Source organism: Macaca mulatta, chromosome 5 (assembly GCF_049350105.2).
Source record: "Macaca mulatta isolate MMU2019108-1 chromosome 5, T2T-MMU8v2.0, whole genome shotgun sequence".
Classification (NCBI taxonomy): domain Eukaryota; kingdom Metazoa; phylum Chordata; class Mammalia; order Primates; family Cercopithecidae; genus Macaca; species Macaca mulatta.
Window position 1 is genome coordinate 182,718,733 of NC_133410.1, and position 18,392 is coordinate 182,737,124.

Here is an 18,392-nt window from a genome sequence, read left to right on the forward strand (position 1 = left end):
TGATCTAATGTTTATTATTTTCTTCCTTCTGCCAATTTTGAATTTAGTTTGTTCTTTTTCTAGTTCCTTGAGGTGTAAAGTTAGGTTGTTTATTGAAATCTTTCTCTTTTTTTTTTTTGACAGAGTCTGGCTCTGTCACCAGGCTGGAGTGCAGTGGCACAATGATCTTGGCTCACTGCAACCTCTGCCTTCTAGGTTCAAGTGATTCTCATGCCTTAGCCTCTCGAGTACATGGAACTACAGGTGTGCACCACCATGCTCAGCTAAGTTTTGTATGTTTAGTAGAGACGGGGTTTCACCATGTTGGCCAGGATGGTCCCTATCTCTTGAACTCATGATCCGCCCGCCTCAGCCCCCCAAAGTGCTAGGATTATAGGCGTGAGCCGCCATGTCCTCCCTCTTTCTTCTTCTTAATCCATTTATTGCTATAAACACTTCTCTTACTCTACTTTTACTGCATCCTATATATTTGGGTATACTGTGTTTTTATTATTGTTTGTCTTGGGATATTTTATAATTTCTGTTTTGACTTCTTCTTTGACCCAGTATTATTTAATAGTATGTTATTTAATTTCCCTGTATTTGTGAATTTTCCCATTTTCTTTCTATTATTGCTTTCTAGTTTCATTCCATCGTGATCAAAGTCCTTAGAATGTTTTTAGTCTTCTTAAATTTGTTAGGACTTGTTTTGTGACTAGGCTGTGATCAGTTATAGAAAATGTTTCATATGCTCTTGAGAAGAATGATTATTTTGCTTTCGTTGGGTCTCATATTCTGTATATGCATGTTAGGTCTGTTTGGTCTAAAATGCTGTATAGTTTGCGATTTACTTGTTGGTATTCTGTCCGGATGACCAGTATGTTATAGACAGTGACGTATCAAAGTCTCCTTCTATATTGTATTGATATCTATTTCTTCCTTCAACTCTATCAATGTTTGCTGTTGGTGTTCTGTCTGGATGACCTGTACATTACAGAGAGTGATGTATCCAATTCTCCTTCTATGCTGTATTGATATCTATTTCTTCCTTCAAATTTATCAGTGTTCGCTGTATATTTTAAGGTGCTTTGATGTTGGGTGCATATGTATTTTTAGTTGTTATATCTTTCTTTTGAATTGACCCTTTTATTATTATATAATGCCTTCTTTGTCTCTTTTGACAGTTGTCGACTTAAAGTCTATTTTGTCTAATATAGATATAGATAGCAACCCTGCTTTCTTTCGGTTTTAGTTTGCATGGAGTATCTTTCTCAATCCCTTCACTTTTAGCCTATGTGTGTCCTTAAATGTTAGAGTCTCTTGTAGATAGCGTATAGTTGGGTGTTGTTTTTATTATCCATTTCAGCCATTCCATGTCTTTTGAGAGCCCTTAATTATTAAAAATTTAAAGTAATAATTTTTAATAATTAAGTACTTAGTTGTTTCCATTTTATTCAGTTTTCTATTTGCTTTCTGTTTCTCTTGTCTTCTCTTGTTGGTTGTCTTTGTGATTTGATGATTGTAGTAAAATGCTTTGATTTCTTTTTTCTCTTTTTTGTTGATTTACTACTTTTTATTTTGGTTACCATGGGGTTTGCATCAAATATTATGTAGTTATAGCAGGCTTTTTAAAACTAGTAACAACTTAACTTCATTCACATTCAGAATCTCTACATTCCTCTCCACTCTTCCTCACCAATATATGTAATTGATTTCAGATTTTACTTCTTTCTGTATTGTTTCAATTAACAAATTTCTATGGTTGTTATAGTTATTCATACTATTTGTGTCTTTTAATTTATATACTAGTGTTCAATGAGATTTATGTGCCACACATTTCAGTACTGCAATGTTCTGTGTTTGTTTTCATGTTTACTTTTAGCAGTGAGATGTATACTTTCATCTGCTTTCATACTGTTGGTTTAGTATCTTTGGTTTACTTGAAGAACTCCTGTTAGCATTTCTTGTTAGAGCATGTCTGAAAGTGACAAACTCCCTGAGTTTTTTAATCTGAGAAAGTTTTTATGTTTTCTTTATTCTTTTTTCTTTTTCTTTCCTTTTTCTTTTTTTTTTTTTTTTTTCAGGTCTGGCTCTGTTGCACAGGCTGGAGTGCAGTAACATAATCTCAGCTCATTGCAACCTCAACCTGCTGGGCTCAAGCCAACCTCCTACCACAGCCTCCCAAGTAGCTGGGACTAGAGGCATACACCACCATGACTGGCTAATTTTTGTATTTTTTGTAGAGAAAGGATTTCACCATGTTTCCCAGGGTGGTCTCAAACTCCTGAGCTCAAGCAATCTGCCTGCCTCAGCCTCCTCAAGTGCTGCAATTACAGGTGTGAGCCACCACTCATGGCTATTTCCTTCATTCCTGAAGGACAGTTTTTTCAGGTATTTATTTTTGGTTGTCAGGTTTCTTTTTTTACTTTCAGTATGTTGAATATGTCATTCCACTCTCTCCTGGCCTGTAAGTGTTCTGCTGAGAAATTCACCAATACCTGTATGGGGGCTCCATTATATGAAATAAGTTACTTTTCTGTCGTTGCTATCAAAATTTTTTTTCTGTCTTTGAATTTTGACAAATTCATTATAGTGTGTATTGGTGCAGACCTCTTTGGCTTCAACCTATTTGGGAACTTTTGGGATTCGTGAGTCTGGATGTTCATTTTCATCCCTAGATTTGGGAAGTTTTCAGCCATAATCTAAATGTGCTTTCTGCCCCTTTCTCTCTCTCTCTCTCTTTGCCTTCTGGAACTTTTATAATGTCTTTATTAAGTTACTTAGTGGTGTACCATAAGTCCTGTAGTATTACTTCATTTCACTTTTTATTCTTTTTTTATTTCTTCCTCTAATTGCATAATTTCATATGACTGGTGTTCCAGTTTGCTGATTCTTTCTTTTGGTTGATTGAGTCTGTTGTTGAAGCCTTCTATTGAATTTTTTAGTTCAGTCATTGTATCATTCAGCTCTAGGATTTCTGTTTGGTGCTTTTTTATGCTTCTCCTTTATTGAACAAAATTTTGTTCATGTATTGTTTTCCTGATTTTATTTCATTTTCTATCTGGGTTTGTTTGTTTGTTTGTTTGTTTTTGTAGCTCACTGAGCTTTAAGATGATTATTTTGAATTCTTCGTCAAGCAGTTCATGGATCTTCATCTTGCTATAGTCAGTTTCTGTAACCTTATTGGTTTCCTTTGGCATGTTATATTTACTCATAATCCTTTGAGTCTTTCACTGGTATCTGTATATTTGAAGGAGCAGTTACCACTTCTGTACTTCACAGAGTGATTTCAGTAGATAAAGATCTTCTCCTGCTGGCTCCCTTGATGAGACTGACTTCTAAACCACAGTCACTTAGGTGGAGCCAGGTTGTGGGTCTGCTTACACGTTCAAAATCAGGTCTGCAGATTGTGGGCCTATTACTGGGGCTTGGGTGGGTGTGGTTCCTTCTGGGTTCCCAGACAAACAAGTCTTCCTTTGAGACCTTGGACAGGTGGGTTGAAGCCCACATGCTGATAAGGCTGCTGCTGGGTCTGGAGCCAGATCTGTAGTCACATGCCAGCTACCGGGGCACGATTCTGCCTTCTCAAAATGGCTTCTATCAGTCTTGGGCTCCAGAAGGATGTCACACCCTCCTACTTGGACCCTTCAGGGCACTTTTATACACAGATGGTTGCTAAATTGGTGCTTCTGTGAAGGACAGGGGCTGGGGAGGTCCTGTTCCACTATCCTCTGCTAGCTAAAACCTGCTTTGATTTCTTTCATAGTATTGTAGTTTGTGACATACAGATCATGTACATATTTTTTTAGACTTAAAAGTGTTTTTTGTGCTATGATAATGGTGTTTTTAGTTTTGTATTTCATTCTAATTATTTATTGCCAGTATATAGGGAAACATTTGACTTTTGTGTATTAACCTTATATGACTTTGCTATACTCACTTTTTAGTTCTAGGGGATTTTGTTGATTCTGTAGCGTTTCCTACATAAACAATCATGTCTTTTGCAAATGAAGACCACTTTATTCCTTTCTTCCTAAGGTATTTGATTTCCTTTGCTTGCCTCATTTCACTAGCTAGGACTTCTGGAACACTGTTGAATAGGAGTGGTGAGATAGGACATCTTTGTGTTATTCGCAGTCTTTGGGCGAAGTATACAGTTTCTCAGCCTTAAGTGTGGTGTTAGCTGTTGGTTTTTTTGTAGACTTTATGGCCATTCTAATAGGCGTGTAGTGGTATTTTGGTTTAATTTGCAAATCTCTAATGATAAATGATTTTGAGCCACTTTTCATATTATTTACAATCCATATGTCCTCTTTACTGAAATATCTGTTAACATCTTTTGCCTATTTTTTAATTGTATTGTTTGTTTCAGAATTCTAGGTATTTTCCCAAATTAAGTTGAGAAAGTTTCCCTCTATTCCTAGTTTGCTGAGAGTTTTTATTATGGGTGGGTGTTAGATTTTTTTCAAGTACTTTTTCTACATCCATTGATAATACATGATTTGCCTTCTTTGACCTGCTCATATGGCTTACATTGATTTTTAGAATGTTGTCCTAAGGCCCTGCATACCTAGAGTACATTGCTGGGTGTGATATTTGATACCTTGATTGAGTGTAGAATTCAAGATTATAAGTAATTCCTCTCAGGATTTTGAAGATAATGTTGCTTTATCCTTTAGCTTCTAACATTGCTATTGAAATTTTGATGCTATTTTGATATTCTTCGTATGTCATCTTTTCTTGCCTTGTTGGATGTTTTACAAAGCTTTTCTTTTACGTTATGAAATGTCACAGTGACATATCTTGCTGTGAGTTTTGTTTCACTTCTTGTGTTGATCACTCATTGTGTTCTTTCAACCTAGAAAATCATGACATTCTGTCTTGAGAGGTGTTTTTGTATTATTTCACAATTTCCTCCCGCATTTTCTCTTGTTCATGAGATGTTGAACCTTTTGGTTTGGTCCTCTACTTTTCTTATAATTTCTATTCCACTTTTGTATCTTTTCGTCCAATGTGTAACTATGATTATCTCCTCAAACTTGTCTTATTTAAATTTTTATTTTTGCCATCATTTTAAATTCTATTGTTGATTTCTATTTAAATTCGTTGTGATCTAAAAGCAGACATTGTATGACTTCCACTTTTTAAAAATGTGTTAAGATATGCCTTATGACCACAAAGGTAGTCTATCTTGGATGTTCCATGTGAAATTGAGAAGAATATGTATTCTATTGTTGTTTGATGAAGTAGTCTATAAATATTCGTTATATCCAGTTGATAGATGATATTGTTTGTCCTTACTGACTTTATTATTATTATTATTATTATTTTATTTTATTTTTTGCCTGCTGGATCTATCTCTGATAGAGGAGTGTTGAAGTCTCCAACTAAAATAGGGGTTTGTATATTTCTCCTTGTGGTTCTGTCAGTTTTTGTTTCATATATCTTGACATTGTGTTGTCAGGTCCATATATATTAAAGATTGTTATATTTTTTGGGAGAATTAAGTCGTTTATCTTTATGTAATGCCCCTTTATCCCTAATAACTTTCCTTATTATAAAGTCTGCTGTCTGAGATTAATATAACTGTTCCTGCTTTCTTTTAATTAATATTAACATGATATATTTTTCCCTATCTATTTACTTTTAATCTTATAAACAAAATGGATTTCTTATAGACAACATGTAGTTAGATCTTATTTTTGGTCCACTTTAACAATCTCTGGCTCATTTTGCATTCTCACAAGCTTAATATTTTTTATATCCTTCTATTCTTGTTTTAGGTTTTAATTTTTTTTTCTAATCTCATCATTGAGAATGGAAAGCTTCATTTTGAATTTTTTTCTCGGTATTATCTCTATTTCCACCAATTTTTCTTCTCTGCTTATTTTGTTAAAGGTATTTATATATACTTTTCATACTGAAAGCTTCCCTCTAATAGTTATTGACCTTTGAGCATATATTCAGTTTTAAACGTGAGAATCTAAGAAAAAAAGGTGCCTGGCTAGGACTTATCAATGAGTGAGTTTGCTAAGGTTTATTGGGCAAGACCCTGCCCTTTTCAATGGGGGTTTTCTTCAAATGTCAGAAATGTGATGATACTTTTTCTCTAGGTCCATCCACCTTCTCTAGCATAGAACCTGATAGTCTGTTGTCACGGAGGATATAAGTCTCACAGCTTCTTGTGGCCGAGATATAGGAAGAAACTTTATTACTCTGTGTGTGTGTGTGTGTGTTCATTAATAGTTCTTTCTCCCTTCGAACATTTCATTCCATATTGTTTGCCTTGCCTGATGTTTCCAAATTTGGTGCCTCTTTGATTCAATTTCTTTAGAATGTAAAGCTCTTTTCTCTTTCCAGGGAAGGTGAGAGATAGTTGCCTTGCTGAGCAAGTTATGTGTGTAGGGATAGGAGACAGGAGGGAAAATAAATTCTAGGGTAGGCTGCTTCTTATGTAGACTTTCAAATAATCATTCTTATTTCAGCCCCCTTTGTCTTTCAGAAGCATCAAGTGCACCTGATTTGTGAACCTATCTTGCTTCAGTTGGTTTCCTCCTAAATAGGCAGATGGGATTGGCCTGTCTCTGCTCTGCTAGGTTGGTTGTCTCTTATTCATTTGCTTTTCATTTTCCAAAATTTTGTTGATACCTGTTTTGTCATGTGAAATCTCCTGAAGTTCTTTTTGTCCTGGTGGGTATATGTGATTTTAAATTATTTACTTTCATTTTAGTGGTCTTTAGAAAATGGAAAGGAAGGTAACATGCATTTAATCTGTCATATTTATCCAAGTGAACCCTGCATTTTTAAAATGTATTTTTAGTTTTTAGGAAAGGTATCTTTTTGGCAACTGTGTGAGATCAGAGCTCTGTGACTCTGATTAAATCTGTGCTGAATGTATTTGTCTCCATTTTTTATTGATTGTGTTATGTAGCCTCTATAAGCATCCAAAAGAGTCACTGATGGATGTTATTCCAAGTTGATGTGTCTTAAACAGTGCTTTATGCTTAAAAAAAAAAAAAAGCTATTTAGGCAAGTGTCTTATAAGATACTTATAATAAGAGGAATATAAGGCACTTATTTTTTTGGAAGGAAAACATGTAGGAGGGTAGGGGAGACACCCTATTTTCAGGAACTTACAGTAGTTACAAAGTAGACCTTGAATAGTAGAGAAGAAGATAGGGGAAAAAGAGGTAGGGTAAGATATGAACAAAATAGAATCAAGAAGCTTCAAAAATACAGAGACTTAACCAATATTTCATGGATTTCTGTTTTTAGGTGAAAAATTAGACTATTTCAAGAGTTAGAGCTGAATCCGATGTTACATAATGGCAACAGGTGACTTAAAAAGAAGCTTACGGAACCTAGAACAGGTGCTCCGCTTGCTAAATTATCCTGAAGAGGTGGACTGTGTAGGGTAAGCTATAATATCAAACTTAATTGTATTTTTCTTGCTAGTGATTTGAGATAATATTTAACATGGGGGACTACCTAAGAAAAATCAGATATTACCTGGATCCTATTTAAATCTACCTTGAAATGATTAAAATATTTCATAAAACAGGGAATTATAGGAGTTTATTTCTGAGTATGAACAAATGAAGAATTCCAACTTAAAAGATTTAAAACTGTTTAGAAGCACAGTGTTTATCTGTGTAAGGTATAATCTCTGTACAACTTTTAAACTCATAGAAGTATAATAGGTTTCATTAATTGTATAATCTACCACTCTCTCACATTCAGTTGGATGATATTTCTTACAGTTAAATATATCCAGAATAAGAAGAGATTGTTGCCATTTCTTGTCAGTCTTTTCTTGTCATTTATTTGTTTATTCTTTTATGGAGGAAAAATTTTATACATTTAAGGCAAGTGTTCCTTTCATACGGAATATTCTAGTTAGTAGATTTTTTTCTGTATGGCAACCTGAAGATTGCTCTTAAGCTCTCCTATTTAACAGACCCCACTTTGAACCTTTCACTTTAGCTCCCATTTTGCAACTATGACTTAACGTTTTTAGAATATGGCAACATACATTTTCCTATATTCATGCCTATCTAATATGGTACTGCAGTCATTCTGTATCCCTTCACACTTTTGTTTCTTCATAACACTTACCCTTAACCTTTTATCATTGATTAATTGATGGATTGGTTAAATGTTTCCCTTCAGCTTACTAGAATGTAAGCTGAAGTCTTGGACTTTGGTTTTTGTTTTCACTGTTGAATCCTCCCATCTAGAATTATGCGTGGCACATATTAGGAGTTGATTAGACATTTATTGAATGAATGAGTGTCCAGGGACAAGTCCAAGTTAGATGTTCAAGAGTAGAGTGAAACATGGTTAAACCAACTACTAAGTAGAATCCTTCAGTAATGGGCTTTACATATAAGAATGGATATCCATATAAGAATGGATATTCTAATAACTCTTGAGGTTACACTAGGGAGAGGTAGGGGCTGTCAAGAGAAGACTGAAAGTGAAAGGATAGAGAGGAGAGTAAGGAGAAAGTTAGATCTAATTGCTGTTACTTTAGGCATTATATGTGAGTGGCAGAAGATATGAAACAGATGTAATCCACGTATGTAAGAATCATCTTCATTCCTCAAAACATAAAAATCCTGACCATCCAGAACTTGCAGGGGTTTAACCAGTTTGCGTAGCCAAGTTTTCCCCTTGCCACTTTAAGCGTCAACATTTTAAAAGACATTTTAAACAGGAATAATTCTAAAATATACCAATATTATCTTGTTTTCTAAATACAGTTTTAAACATTTAATTTTCTTATTACCCAAAAGCATCCTTAAGAGCAATAATTTTTAGATTATTGTATAACATACTGAAATCTGCAGGGTCTATTGAGATTTGGAATGCTACTTGCTTCTTCCACGGAGACACTCAGATTGCTAGTCTCCCTGCCACACACATGTAAGTACACACACAACACGCCCCTCATTTTGATTCTTTTTTCTACTTTTTCACATTTGTAATGTTTTCTGGCCACTTGCTGTTTTTTGTGTTGGTATGCCAGTTTCTAATATCTGTTTTTCTTACTGTTTCTAATATGCTAAGTCCTTAGGAACGAGACAACCAAGGTTTTTGAAATTGTTTAACATAAGAAGTGTTGGCCAGGCGCGGTGGCTCAAGCCTGTAATCCCAGCACTTTGGGAGGCCGAGACGGGCGGATCACGAGGTCAGGAGATCGAGACCATCCTGGCTAACACAGTGAAACCCCGTCTCTACTAAAAAATACAAAAAACTAGCCGGGCGAGGTGGCGGGCGCCTGTAGTCCCAGCTACTCGGGAGGCTGAGGCAGGAGAATGGCGTGAACCCGGGAGGCGGAGCTTGCAGTGAGCTGAGATCCGGCCACTGCACTCCAGCCTGGGCGACAGAGCGAGACTCCGTCTCCAAAAAAAAAAAAAAAAAAAAAAAAAGAAGTGTTAACTATGGGCCTGGCTGTCATCTATGTATAGTTTGCATAAAATGGACAGATTTTGCTGTTCAAAGGTATTTTTTTTTCACTTCCTGTTTTTGGACTGTGTTTCAGATAGACAAGGTTGCCAGAGCAGTTTTCTGATTAGGTGAAATATTATAGTATTTTAAAGAAACATAAAAGAAACAACTCATATTTGTCCAGAAACACAAAATGCAGTGTTATCATCATGTATTTGTTCTCTGTGTTACTAAAAATTTGGGTGGAGATGGGGATATTTATGTGAACATCTTGAATTATTTGGAAAACATTTTTGTTTTATATAAGTACAAAATACTACAATTGAAGAAATGTAACTGGCAAATTGAACAAATATCTCCTGTGCTTTGTTGTGGGAAAATCGGTGAAGGTACTTCACATTGAGAAAATAAGAAGACAGGAAACACTACCAGACAGATAGTGACACAGCAAATACTGAGTAGCCTGGGAGTCTTTCTCGGAGAGATCAGTATAGATCAGAAAGTTGAAAGCTTCATGGGAAGCTTGAGATTTGATGAATGATGCATAAAAAATAAATAACAATTGGATAAACAAAGAAGAGTGGGATACCTTTCTAGACTGGAGGAATTAGCATAGGTAATAATGTAAGATTTAGAACGAGCAGTAAGTGAAAAGTAATAGACTGCTCAGCCAAGCCACAGTTCATGCTTTTTCCCACCCCATCTTCCTCATCTGTAACTTAGAATTCGTAATCTTTACCTTTGGAAGTTTGTGGTAGAGAGCAAAGGAGGTAATAGAACAAGTGTTTGCAAAACCATAAAGTGTACTTCAATATTGTAAGATGGTACATTGCTTTTATTAGTAGTAGAAAATGGAGTAGATCACATAAGACTAAGCTATGGAAAATCAATGGTAAATAGTTGGTACTAGAGACCTAGAGTAAGTTTTTTGAGCAGATGAACAGTGGTATTTCATAGTAGTCTGGTTAGACTGGTTTAGAATGGGGAATGGAATCTAGAAGGTCTCATGTATCACCTAATTATTATAGCTGTAGTGTTAAGTTTTAAATTATTATAAACATTTCTAGTATTTTCTTGATTATTCAGCTTTATGAAATTATGCTTATTAAATGCTTATTAAGAATATTTTTCTTTTTTCCTAACAGTTTGATAAAGGGAGACCCGGCAGCATCTTTACCCATCATCAGCTATTCTTTTACCTCATACTCACCTTATGTAACAGAACTTATAATGGAATCCAATGTAGAGCTCATAGCAAAAAATGACTTGCGCTTTATAGATGCTGTCTATAAGGTATTTTGAGTTTATGAAACAATAATTACTGAATGATTTTTTAAAATTAATGTTTTAGTCATAACTTCTTAAATATATGCAGCATATACAGTTGACAGGATATTTTCATTTGTATTTATCTCATTTAAATGTAGTCCCTATTGAAATCAAAATGCAATTCATGTTTGCTTTTTGAATGTTATCTATTCTAATAAATACAGCAACTGGTAGTTATTTGTTGTTGGCTATTGTTTGCCCTTTTTAATCAAATTTTAGTAAAATTTGGTATACTGGCAGAAATTAGGGAATAATGTAATTATATTCAATAAAGTGTATAGTTTTTTATAATTATATGTTAATTTAGTTGTTTGTAAGAGGGAACTATTACTGACATATTCTTTTTTTTTTAACCAATATATTCTTTGAGGTCTGAGAGCATGTCTTATATTGTATCTACCCTAGTATTTATACTTGTACTATGTGTATATTGAATTTCATCTTGTATTTGATTTTTTTCAAAACCCTGCTTTTATCATTAATTTTTGCTTAAGTACTGTGGTTTGTATTAAAGTTAGTTTTTAATGATAAAACCCACTTATCAAATGTAGTCTTTTTTTCTTTTTGAGATGGAGTCTTGCTCTGTTGCCAAGCTGGAGTACAGTGTCACGATCTAGGCTCACTGCAAGCTCCACCTCCTGGGTTCAAGCAATTCCCCTGCCTCAGCCTCCTGAGTAGCTGGGACTACAGGTGTGCACTGCCACACCTGGCTAATTTTTTGTACTTTAGTAAAGACTGGGTTTCACCATGTTGGCCAGGATGGTCTCAATCTCCTGACCTTGTGCTCTGCCCACCGTGGCCTCCCAAAGTGCTGGGATTACAGGCGCGAGCCACCACACCCAACCTCAAATAGTCTTTTAAAAAAAGCAGAGTTGCAGTCAGTGAAATGGGAGTTTTTATATGTAGTCTCTGTTTAATCTTTCTCTTTCTTGCTTTTCATCCCAGAAAACATCCATGGAAGCTAAGAGGCACTTTTAAGAAATTCTAGAGCTCCACAGAGTAGATTTAGGAAACTACTGATCTAGTGGGGTTTTTTTTTTTTCATTTTACAAATGAAAACTTGAGACCAAAAGGCCCACTGACTTATCCAGAAATCACATAGTGGAAGAGTTATAAACAAATAGAACTATAGTTTCTGATTCTGGTGTGGTCTTCTGGTGAACTAAGGAGTTTTTCTAATGTCTATGAAGATATTTAAACTTTTTGATGATTGACTATATTTTTCCATCTCTCTGGACAGCCATCTGTTCTCCAGCATATCCTTTGCTACCTGTTTTCCACCTGATACCTGTCTTACTGGATCGTGACTTACACCAGCCCTATAAATTACTTTAGTACTCTTTAGTTAATGGCTTGGTTTTCCTTGTCCTCTCAAAGGTGGCCATTATTCCCCTGACCAGGTGGGCATTATCATTTGGAATTTTAGAAATAAATTGCTCCCAATTACTACAAGAGTCTGTTTCCTCTGCAGCTCCTTCGTGATCAATTTGATTATAAACCAATTTTGACAAAAAAGCAGTTTATCCAATGTGGGTTTGCAGAATGGAAAATCCAAATTGTTTGTGATATTTTGAATTGTGTGATGAAAAAGCACAAGGAATTAAGTAGTCTTCAGAAGGTAACTTTTGAATAGATTTTAATGCTGATGTATGATATTAATAGATGGCTCAGTATTTTAACACATAAAATCAGTACCCTAGACAGCAGATTATTTCCTAGTGTAATTACCGTATTATTCAAAGATTTGAGTAACCTTATAAAGCTTGATGTTTATTTTAAATAGTACTCTCTTGTTTTATACACCTGTGACTGGAAACTCCTAGTGTTAAACTAATAGTTCAAACATAATGCATTTTCATTATTTCTTAGTTTTTAAAAGTCATGTAGTCTCATTATAGTCTCATTATTTGTCAGTTATATTTCATATATGAAAATTTAAATGTTAATGGAATTTTAATATATAATTATGCTTTCACACAAAATTTGTTATTTTGACTGATACCTTTTTTTTTAGATTCCATCACAACAAAGAAAGAAAATCAGTTCTGGCAAGTCAGAACCTTCTCTGAGCAATGAGAAAATATCTGCAGAGGCTGTTGGCGTTGATACCAGTGGCAGATTTGTGACTTCAGGAAAGGTATGCAACCACAAAGAAAATATATTGTTTAAGAGTTATCTAATTAATCCAATATACAGTTTTCACTTTTCTGATTGGCACCTGATGAAACATTCTAGTTAGATATTGGAGTGTAGGGATTTTTAACAGTGGATGCCAAATGTTTTTGGGCAGTATTCCTGAAGTTATAACAGTAGGATAGAAATATAAAATTAAATAGGTGTTCTCTTTGTATTTCTAATTTCTAATTCTGCCTGATTTCCTAAACAGAAGAGTAGTGATTTAGGAAGATATCTTATGCAGTTGTCTACATTTGCTCTTAATTTTGTTCTGGTCTTCCTAAAACATGGGAACATATGAAGAGCCTACATTAGCAGTAGTGATAGCTTATAATGATTCATTTATGTACATTATATTTCTGTAACCAAGTATGCATTATCCAATGATTGGTAGTCCCTACACGTATTAACTGGTTTTCAGTTAATGTTTTGAATATGTTCTTTTTCTTGAAAGATAATTTTTCTGCCGTTATCTGCTTTGAGCAGCTGTGGCAAATTGAATCTAATGCATTTAGAGCTCCATGTATCTATCACAAAGGGAGATTTAAGCTAAAATATTGTTTTATATTATATTTTCAGCTGTTTTCCATCTGGAGAAAACTCTTTCTGATTGAATGATAGAATATCAGATGAATTATCAATGGTGTAATTAAGTAAAGGATGTGAATACTTTCTGACTGAAGTATAATTTAGAGTATTATTTCTGCCCTAATCCAAAACAGATGAGTTATGTAAACAGAATCTATTTTAAAAATTTATACATGGGCCTGGTGCAGTAGCTCACTCCTGTAATCCCAGCACTTTCGGAGGCCAAGGCGGGTGGATCACCTAAGGTCAGGAGTTCGAGACCAGCCTGGCCAACATGGCAAAACCTCGTTTCTACTAAAATTACAAAAATTAGCTGGGCGTGGTGACAGGTGCCTGTAACCCCAGCTACGCAAGAGGCTGAGGCAGGAGAATCACTTGAACCCTGGAGGCGGAGGTTCCAGTGGGCCAAGATCGTACTACAGCAGTCCAGCCTGGGTGACAGAGCGAGACTCCATCTCAAAAAATATATATATTTATTCCTTTGTACCTTAAAAAACTGAAACTTTATTATAAGAAAAGGTTCTTATGCCACTTCTTTTTAATGTGCCTGTTTTGCTCTAGGTAATGAGGACAATATAAAGAATGATACAGAGCTGAGATTTTTGAATAAATGCATATAGTTTTTGTACACTTGCATCTCCAACTCGTCTAACTGTTAGTTTTATTTATTTTCTAACTGTTAAATGATATATCTTGTATTCTTCCCCAACTAGAAGGAACATATATAAACAGGGATTTTTTTAATACTGATTTTTTGTGCCTTCATTTTGCTTAGCACAGGATTAGGTACACTGTGAGCACTTATTAAATATTAGTTGATATAATGTACTTTTCAATCTTCTATTTCAGTATGAGAGTTGAGGGGACAGTCTAAATTGTCCTAGCCAAGAAAAATGTAAACTTCAAAACATTAGACTTATTTTTAATTTTCTTAAAGCACAGTTTTCTTTATCTATTAAAATTTGTATCAGATCTTTATCAGAAATTCGAATAAGTATTAAAAGTTCTCAGATTTAGAAAAGAGTCTACAAGTACATTTCTTTGTTTACAAGCAAAAGTTGAGTCAATATTAAAGCAAATTGTCTCCTCTCCCGGTGCCTTATATAGTATGCTGTTTGTGCTTCTGAAATCACATATGTTTTTGTAGTGTGTATGCAAACTGTAGAATAGGAAGCAGGTAGAGGATTTCTAGGTAAATGCATAGCGTGACCTAATGCTTTTTTTGTCAGGACTTTTTCGTTGTCATTATTAGGTTTGAATTGTTAGCTAAAGGTCTAATAAATTGCAGTTTGTTTAATAGAAAAATTGTAATGAGCCCTACTCATAGAGCCAGGCTCTATTTTGATTATTTGAAGTGAATTATTCGGCAATCTTTTTTAAAAATAACTTTGTATTATGGAACATTTCAAACATTTACAAACGTACCCATCATCCAGTTTCAACAGTTTATCAATTCTTTGCTCATCTTGTTTTGTCTTTATTTTAAAACAAATCTCAGACATAATTTAATAAATATTTCAGTGCTTGTCCTAAAATGTAAGAATTGTTTTAAAAGTCATAGTCATAACCCCAATTTTATCATCACACATAAATTATTGGTAATACTAGTAATGGTAATATTTTGATATATACATTATATGTGATAATTTAAACTTTTTTTTATTCTTTAACTGTTGGTGTTCCTTTTGGAAAATTACTGTGTGTATGTTTAAAATAATTGTAGGAGGATCTTCTCAGCCCAAAAGCTTCTTAAGCTGATAAGCAACTTCAGCAAAGTCTCGAGATACAAAATCAATGTGCAAAAATTGCTAGCATTCTTATACACCAACAACAGTCAAGCTGAGAACCAAATCACAAGCAAACTCCCATTCAAAATTGCCACAAAAAGAATAAAATACCTAGGAATCTAGCTAACAAGGGAGGCGAAAGATCACTACAAGAAAAACTACAAACTATTGCTCAGAGAAATCAGAGATTTCAGAGACACAAACAAATGGAAATCAGAGAAAACTATTGCTCAGAGAAATCAGAGACACAAACAAATGGAAAAACATTCCATGCTCACGGATGGGAAGAATCAATATTGTTAAAATGACCGTACTGCCCAAAGCAATTTATAGATTCAATGCTGCTCCCCTTAAACTACCGTTGACATTCTTCAGAGAACTACAGAAAACTACTTTAAAATTTATATGAAACCAAAAAAGACCCAAATAGCAAAGGCAATCCTAAGGAGAAAGAACAAAGGTGGAGGGATCATGCTACCCAACTTCAAACTGTATTACAGGGCTACAGTAACCAAAACCTCATGGTACTAGTACCAGAACAGATACACAGACAAATGGAAGAGAATAGAGAACACAGAAATAAGACCACACATCTGCAACTATCTGATCTTCAACAAACCTGATGAAGCAATGGTGAAAGGATTCCCTAGTCAGTAAATGGTGCTGTGATAACTGGGTGGCCATATGCAGAAGATTGAAACTAGACCCTTTCCTTACACCATATACAAAAATCAACTCAAGATGAATTAAAGACTTAAATGTAAAACCCAAAACTATAAACCCTGGAAGACAACCCAGGCAATACCATTCAGGACATAGGCGTGGGCAATGATTTCATGACAAAGACGCCAAAGGCAATTCCAACAAAAGCAAAAATTGCCAAATGGGATCTAATTGAACTAAAGAGCTTCTACAATGCAAAAGAAACTATCAGCAAAGTAAACAGACACCCTCCAGAGTGGGAGAAAATTTTTGCAAACTTATATCTGAGAAAGGCCTAATATCTGGCATATATAAAGAACTTAAATTTACAAGAAAAAACAATCTAATTAAAAAGTGGACAAAGGATATGAACATCTACTTTTCAAAAGAAGGCATACATGCAGCCAATGATCATATGAAAAAAACACAACATCATTGATTATTAGAAAAATGCAAATCATAACCACAATGAGATACCATCTCATGCTTCTCAGAATGACTATTATTAAAAAGTCAAAAAATAACAGATGCTGATGAGGTTGTGGAAAAAAAGGGAATGCTTATACACTCTTGGTGGGAGTGTAAGTTAGTTCAACCACTGTGGAAGACAATGTGCAATTCCTCAAAGACCTAAAGACAGAAATACCATTTGACCCAACAGTACCATTACTTGGTATATACTTAAGGGAATATGTATTGTTCTGTTGTAAAGACACATGCATACATATGTTCATTGCAGCACTATTCACAATAGGAAAGACATGGAATCAACCTAAATGCCCACCAATCATAGAGCAGATAAAGAAGATGTGATACATATACACTATGGAATACTCTGTAGCCATAAAAAATAATGGGATCATGTCCTTTGCATGGATGGAGCTGGAGGCCCTTATCCTTAGCATACTAATGCAGAAACAGAAAACCAAATACCACTTGCTCTCACTTGTAAGTGGGAGCTAAATGATGAGAACCCATGGACACATAGAGGGAAACAACACACATTGGAGCCTTTCAGAGGGTGGAGGGTAGGAGGAGGTTCAGGAAAAATAACCAGTGGGTACTAGGCTTAATACCTGGGTGATGAAATAATCTGCACATCAAACTCCCATGACACATTTACTTGTGTAACAAACCTGCACATGTACCCCTGAACTTAAAAACGAATAATTGTGGGAGGAAAACATTGAAGTGTTTCTTACATATTTTTCTCTATGCAGAAGAAAGCTGTGGTGATTCGTCACTTGTATAATGAAGATAATGTTGAAATTTCTGAGGATACATTAAGTCCAATAACAGGTGTTAATGAAGCAGTTGATGTATCTGACTTAAATGCTACTGAAATAAAGATGCCTGAAGTAAAGGTTCCTGAAATCAAGGCTGAGCAACAGGTAACAATTTTGGACTTTTTAAATAGATGCCAGTATTTTTTACTTAAATATATGTAATTATTTCAGCCTCTAAACTTTGGAATATTTCTAGCCTTTTGAATTATTAATCATGACATTTCACCTATGTTACGATTACTTAAGTATCAGTAAGTCTTACTAAAATAATTCAACAAATATTTGCTGCGTATGTGTAGGGTGCTGGGCTAAGTATTGGGATAATGCAAAGTAGAATGAGATATGGTACTTGGCTTTAAGAACCTACAGTTTAGTGAGACTTAGAGATACACTACTTTGCATAGTGGAGGTTCTCTACCACCTATTTTCTTTATTGTTGAATGAAAAAGATTGGCACTTTATTATGTATTCATTTTCCTTTCTGGCTCCTTGCTGTTATTTTCTGTCTCTCTTAAAAAACCATTTCTAGATTTAGTCTTCGGAGGGTGTATGTGTCCAGGAATTTATCCATTTCTTCTAGATTTTCTACTTTATTTGCATAGAGGTGTTTATAGTATTCTCTCATGGTAGTTTGTATTTCTGTGGGATCAGTGGTGGTACTCCCTTTATCATTTTTTATTGCATCTATTTGATTCTTCTCTCTTTTCTTCTTTATTAGTCTTGCTCACTAGCAAGACTAGTATCAATTTTGTTGATCTTTTCAAAAAACCAGCTCCTGGATTCATTGATTTTTTGAAGGCTTTTTTGTGTCTCTATCTCCTTCAGTTCTGCTCTGATCTTAATTATTTCTTGCCTTCTGCTAGCTTTGAATGTGTTTGCTCTTGCTTCTCTAGTTCTTTTAATTGTGATGTTAAGGTGTCAATTTTAGATCTTTCCCGCTTTCTCTTGTGGGCATTTAGTGCTATAAATTTCCCTCTACACACTGCTTTAAATGTGTCCCAGAGATTCTGGTATGGTGTGTCTTTGTTCTCATTGGTTTCAAAGAACATCTTTATTTCTGCCTTCATTTCGTTATGTACCCAGTAGTCATTCAGGA

General features: G+C 34.8%; 1 protein-coding gene across 18 annotated transcripts in view; it reads left to right on the forward strand.

The window, feature by feature from the left end:
- Positions 1-18,392, forward strand: part of CEP44 (centrosomal protein 44) — a 43,213-nt gene that overhangs the window by 5,763 nt on the left and 19,058 nt on the right. For 8 of the 18 annotated variants that reach the window (XM_015139535.3, XM_078002732.1, XM_015139533.3 and 5 more), the window contains 6 exons: positions 6,482-6,575; positions 7,255-7,393; positions 10,575-10,722; positions 12,230-12,376; positions 12,773-12,895; positions 17,231-17,401. In XM_015139535.3, coding sequence (XP_014995021.2) covers positions 7,305-7,393; positions 10,575-10,722; positions 12,230-12,376; positions 12,773-12,895; positions 17,231-17,401 — 678 coding nt within the window. In that variant the 5' untranslated portion in view covers positions 6,482-6,575; positions 7,255-7,304. Of the gene's footprint in view, positions 1-2,063; positions 2,371-5,350; positions 5,378-6,464; positions 6,576-7,254; positions 7,394-10,574; positions 10,723-12,229; positions 12,377-12,772; positions 12,896-17,230; positions 17,402-18,392 lie in introns of those variants that run through there. The other 10 variants (XM_078002731.1, XM_015139537.3, XM_015139538.3 and 7 more) reach the window with 5 other exon arrangements.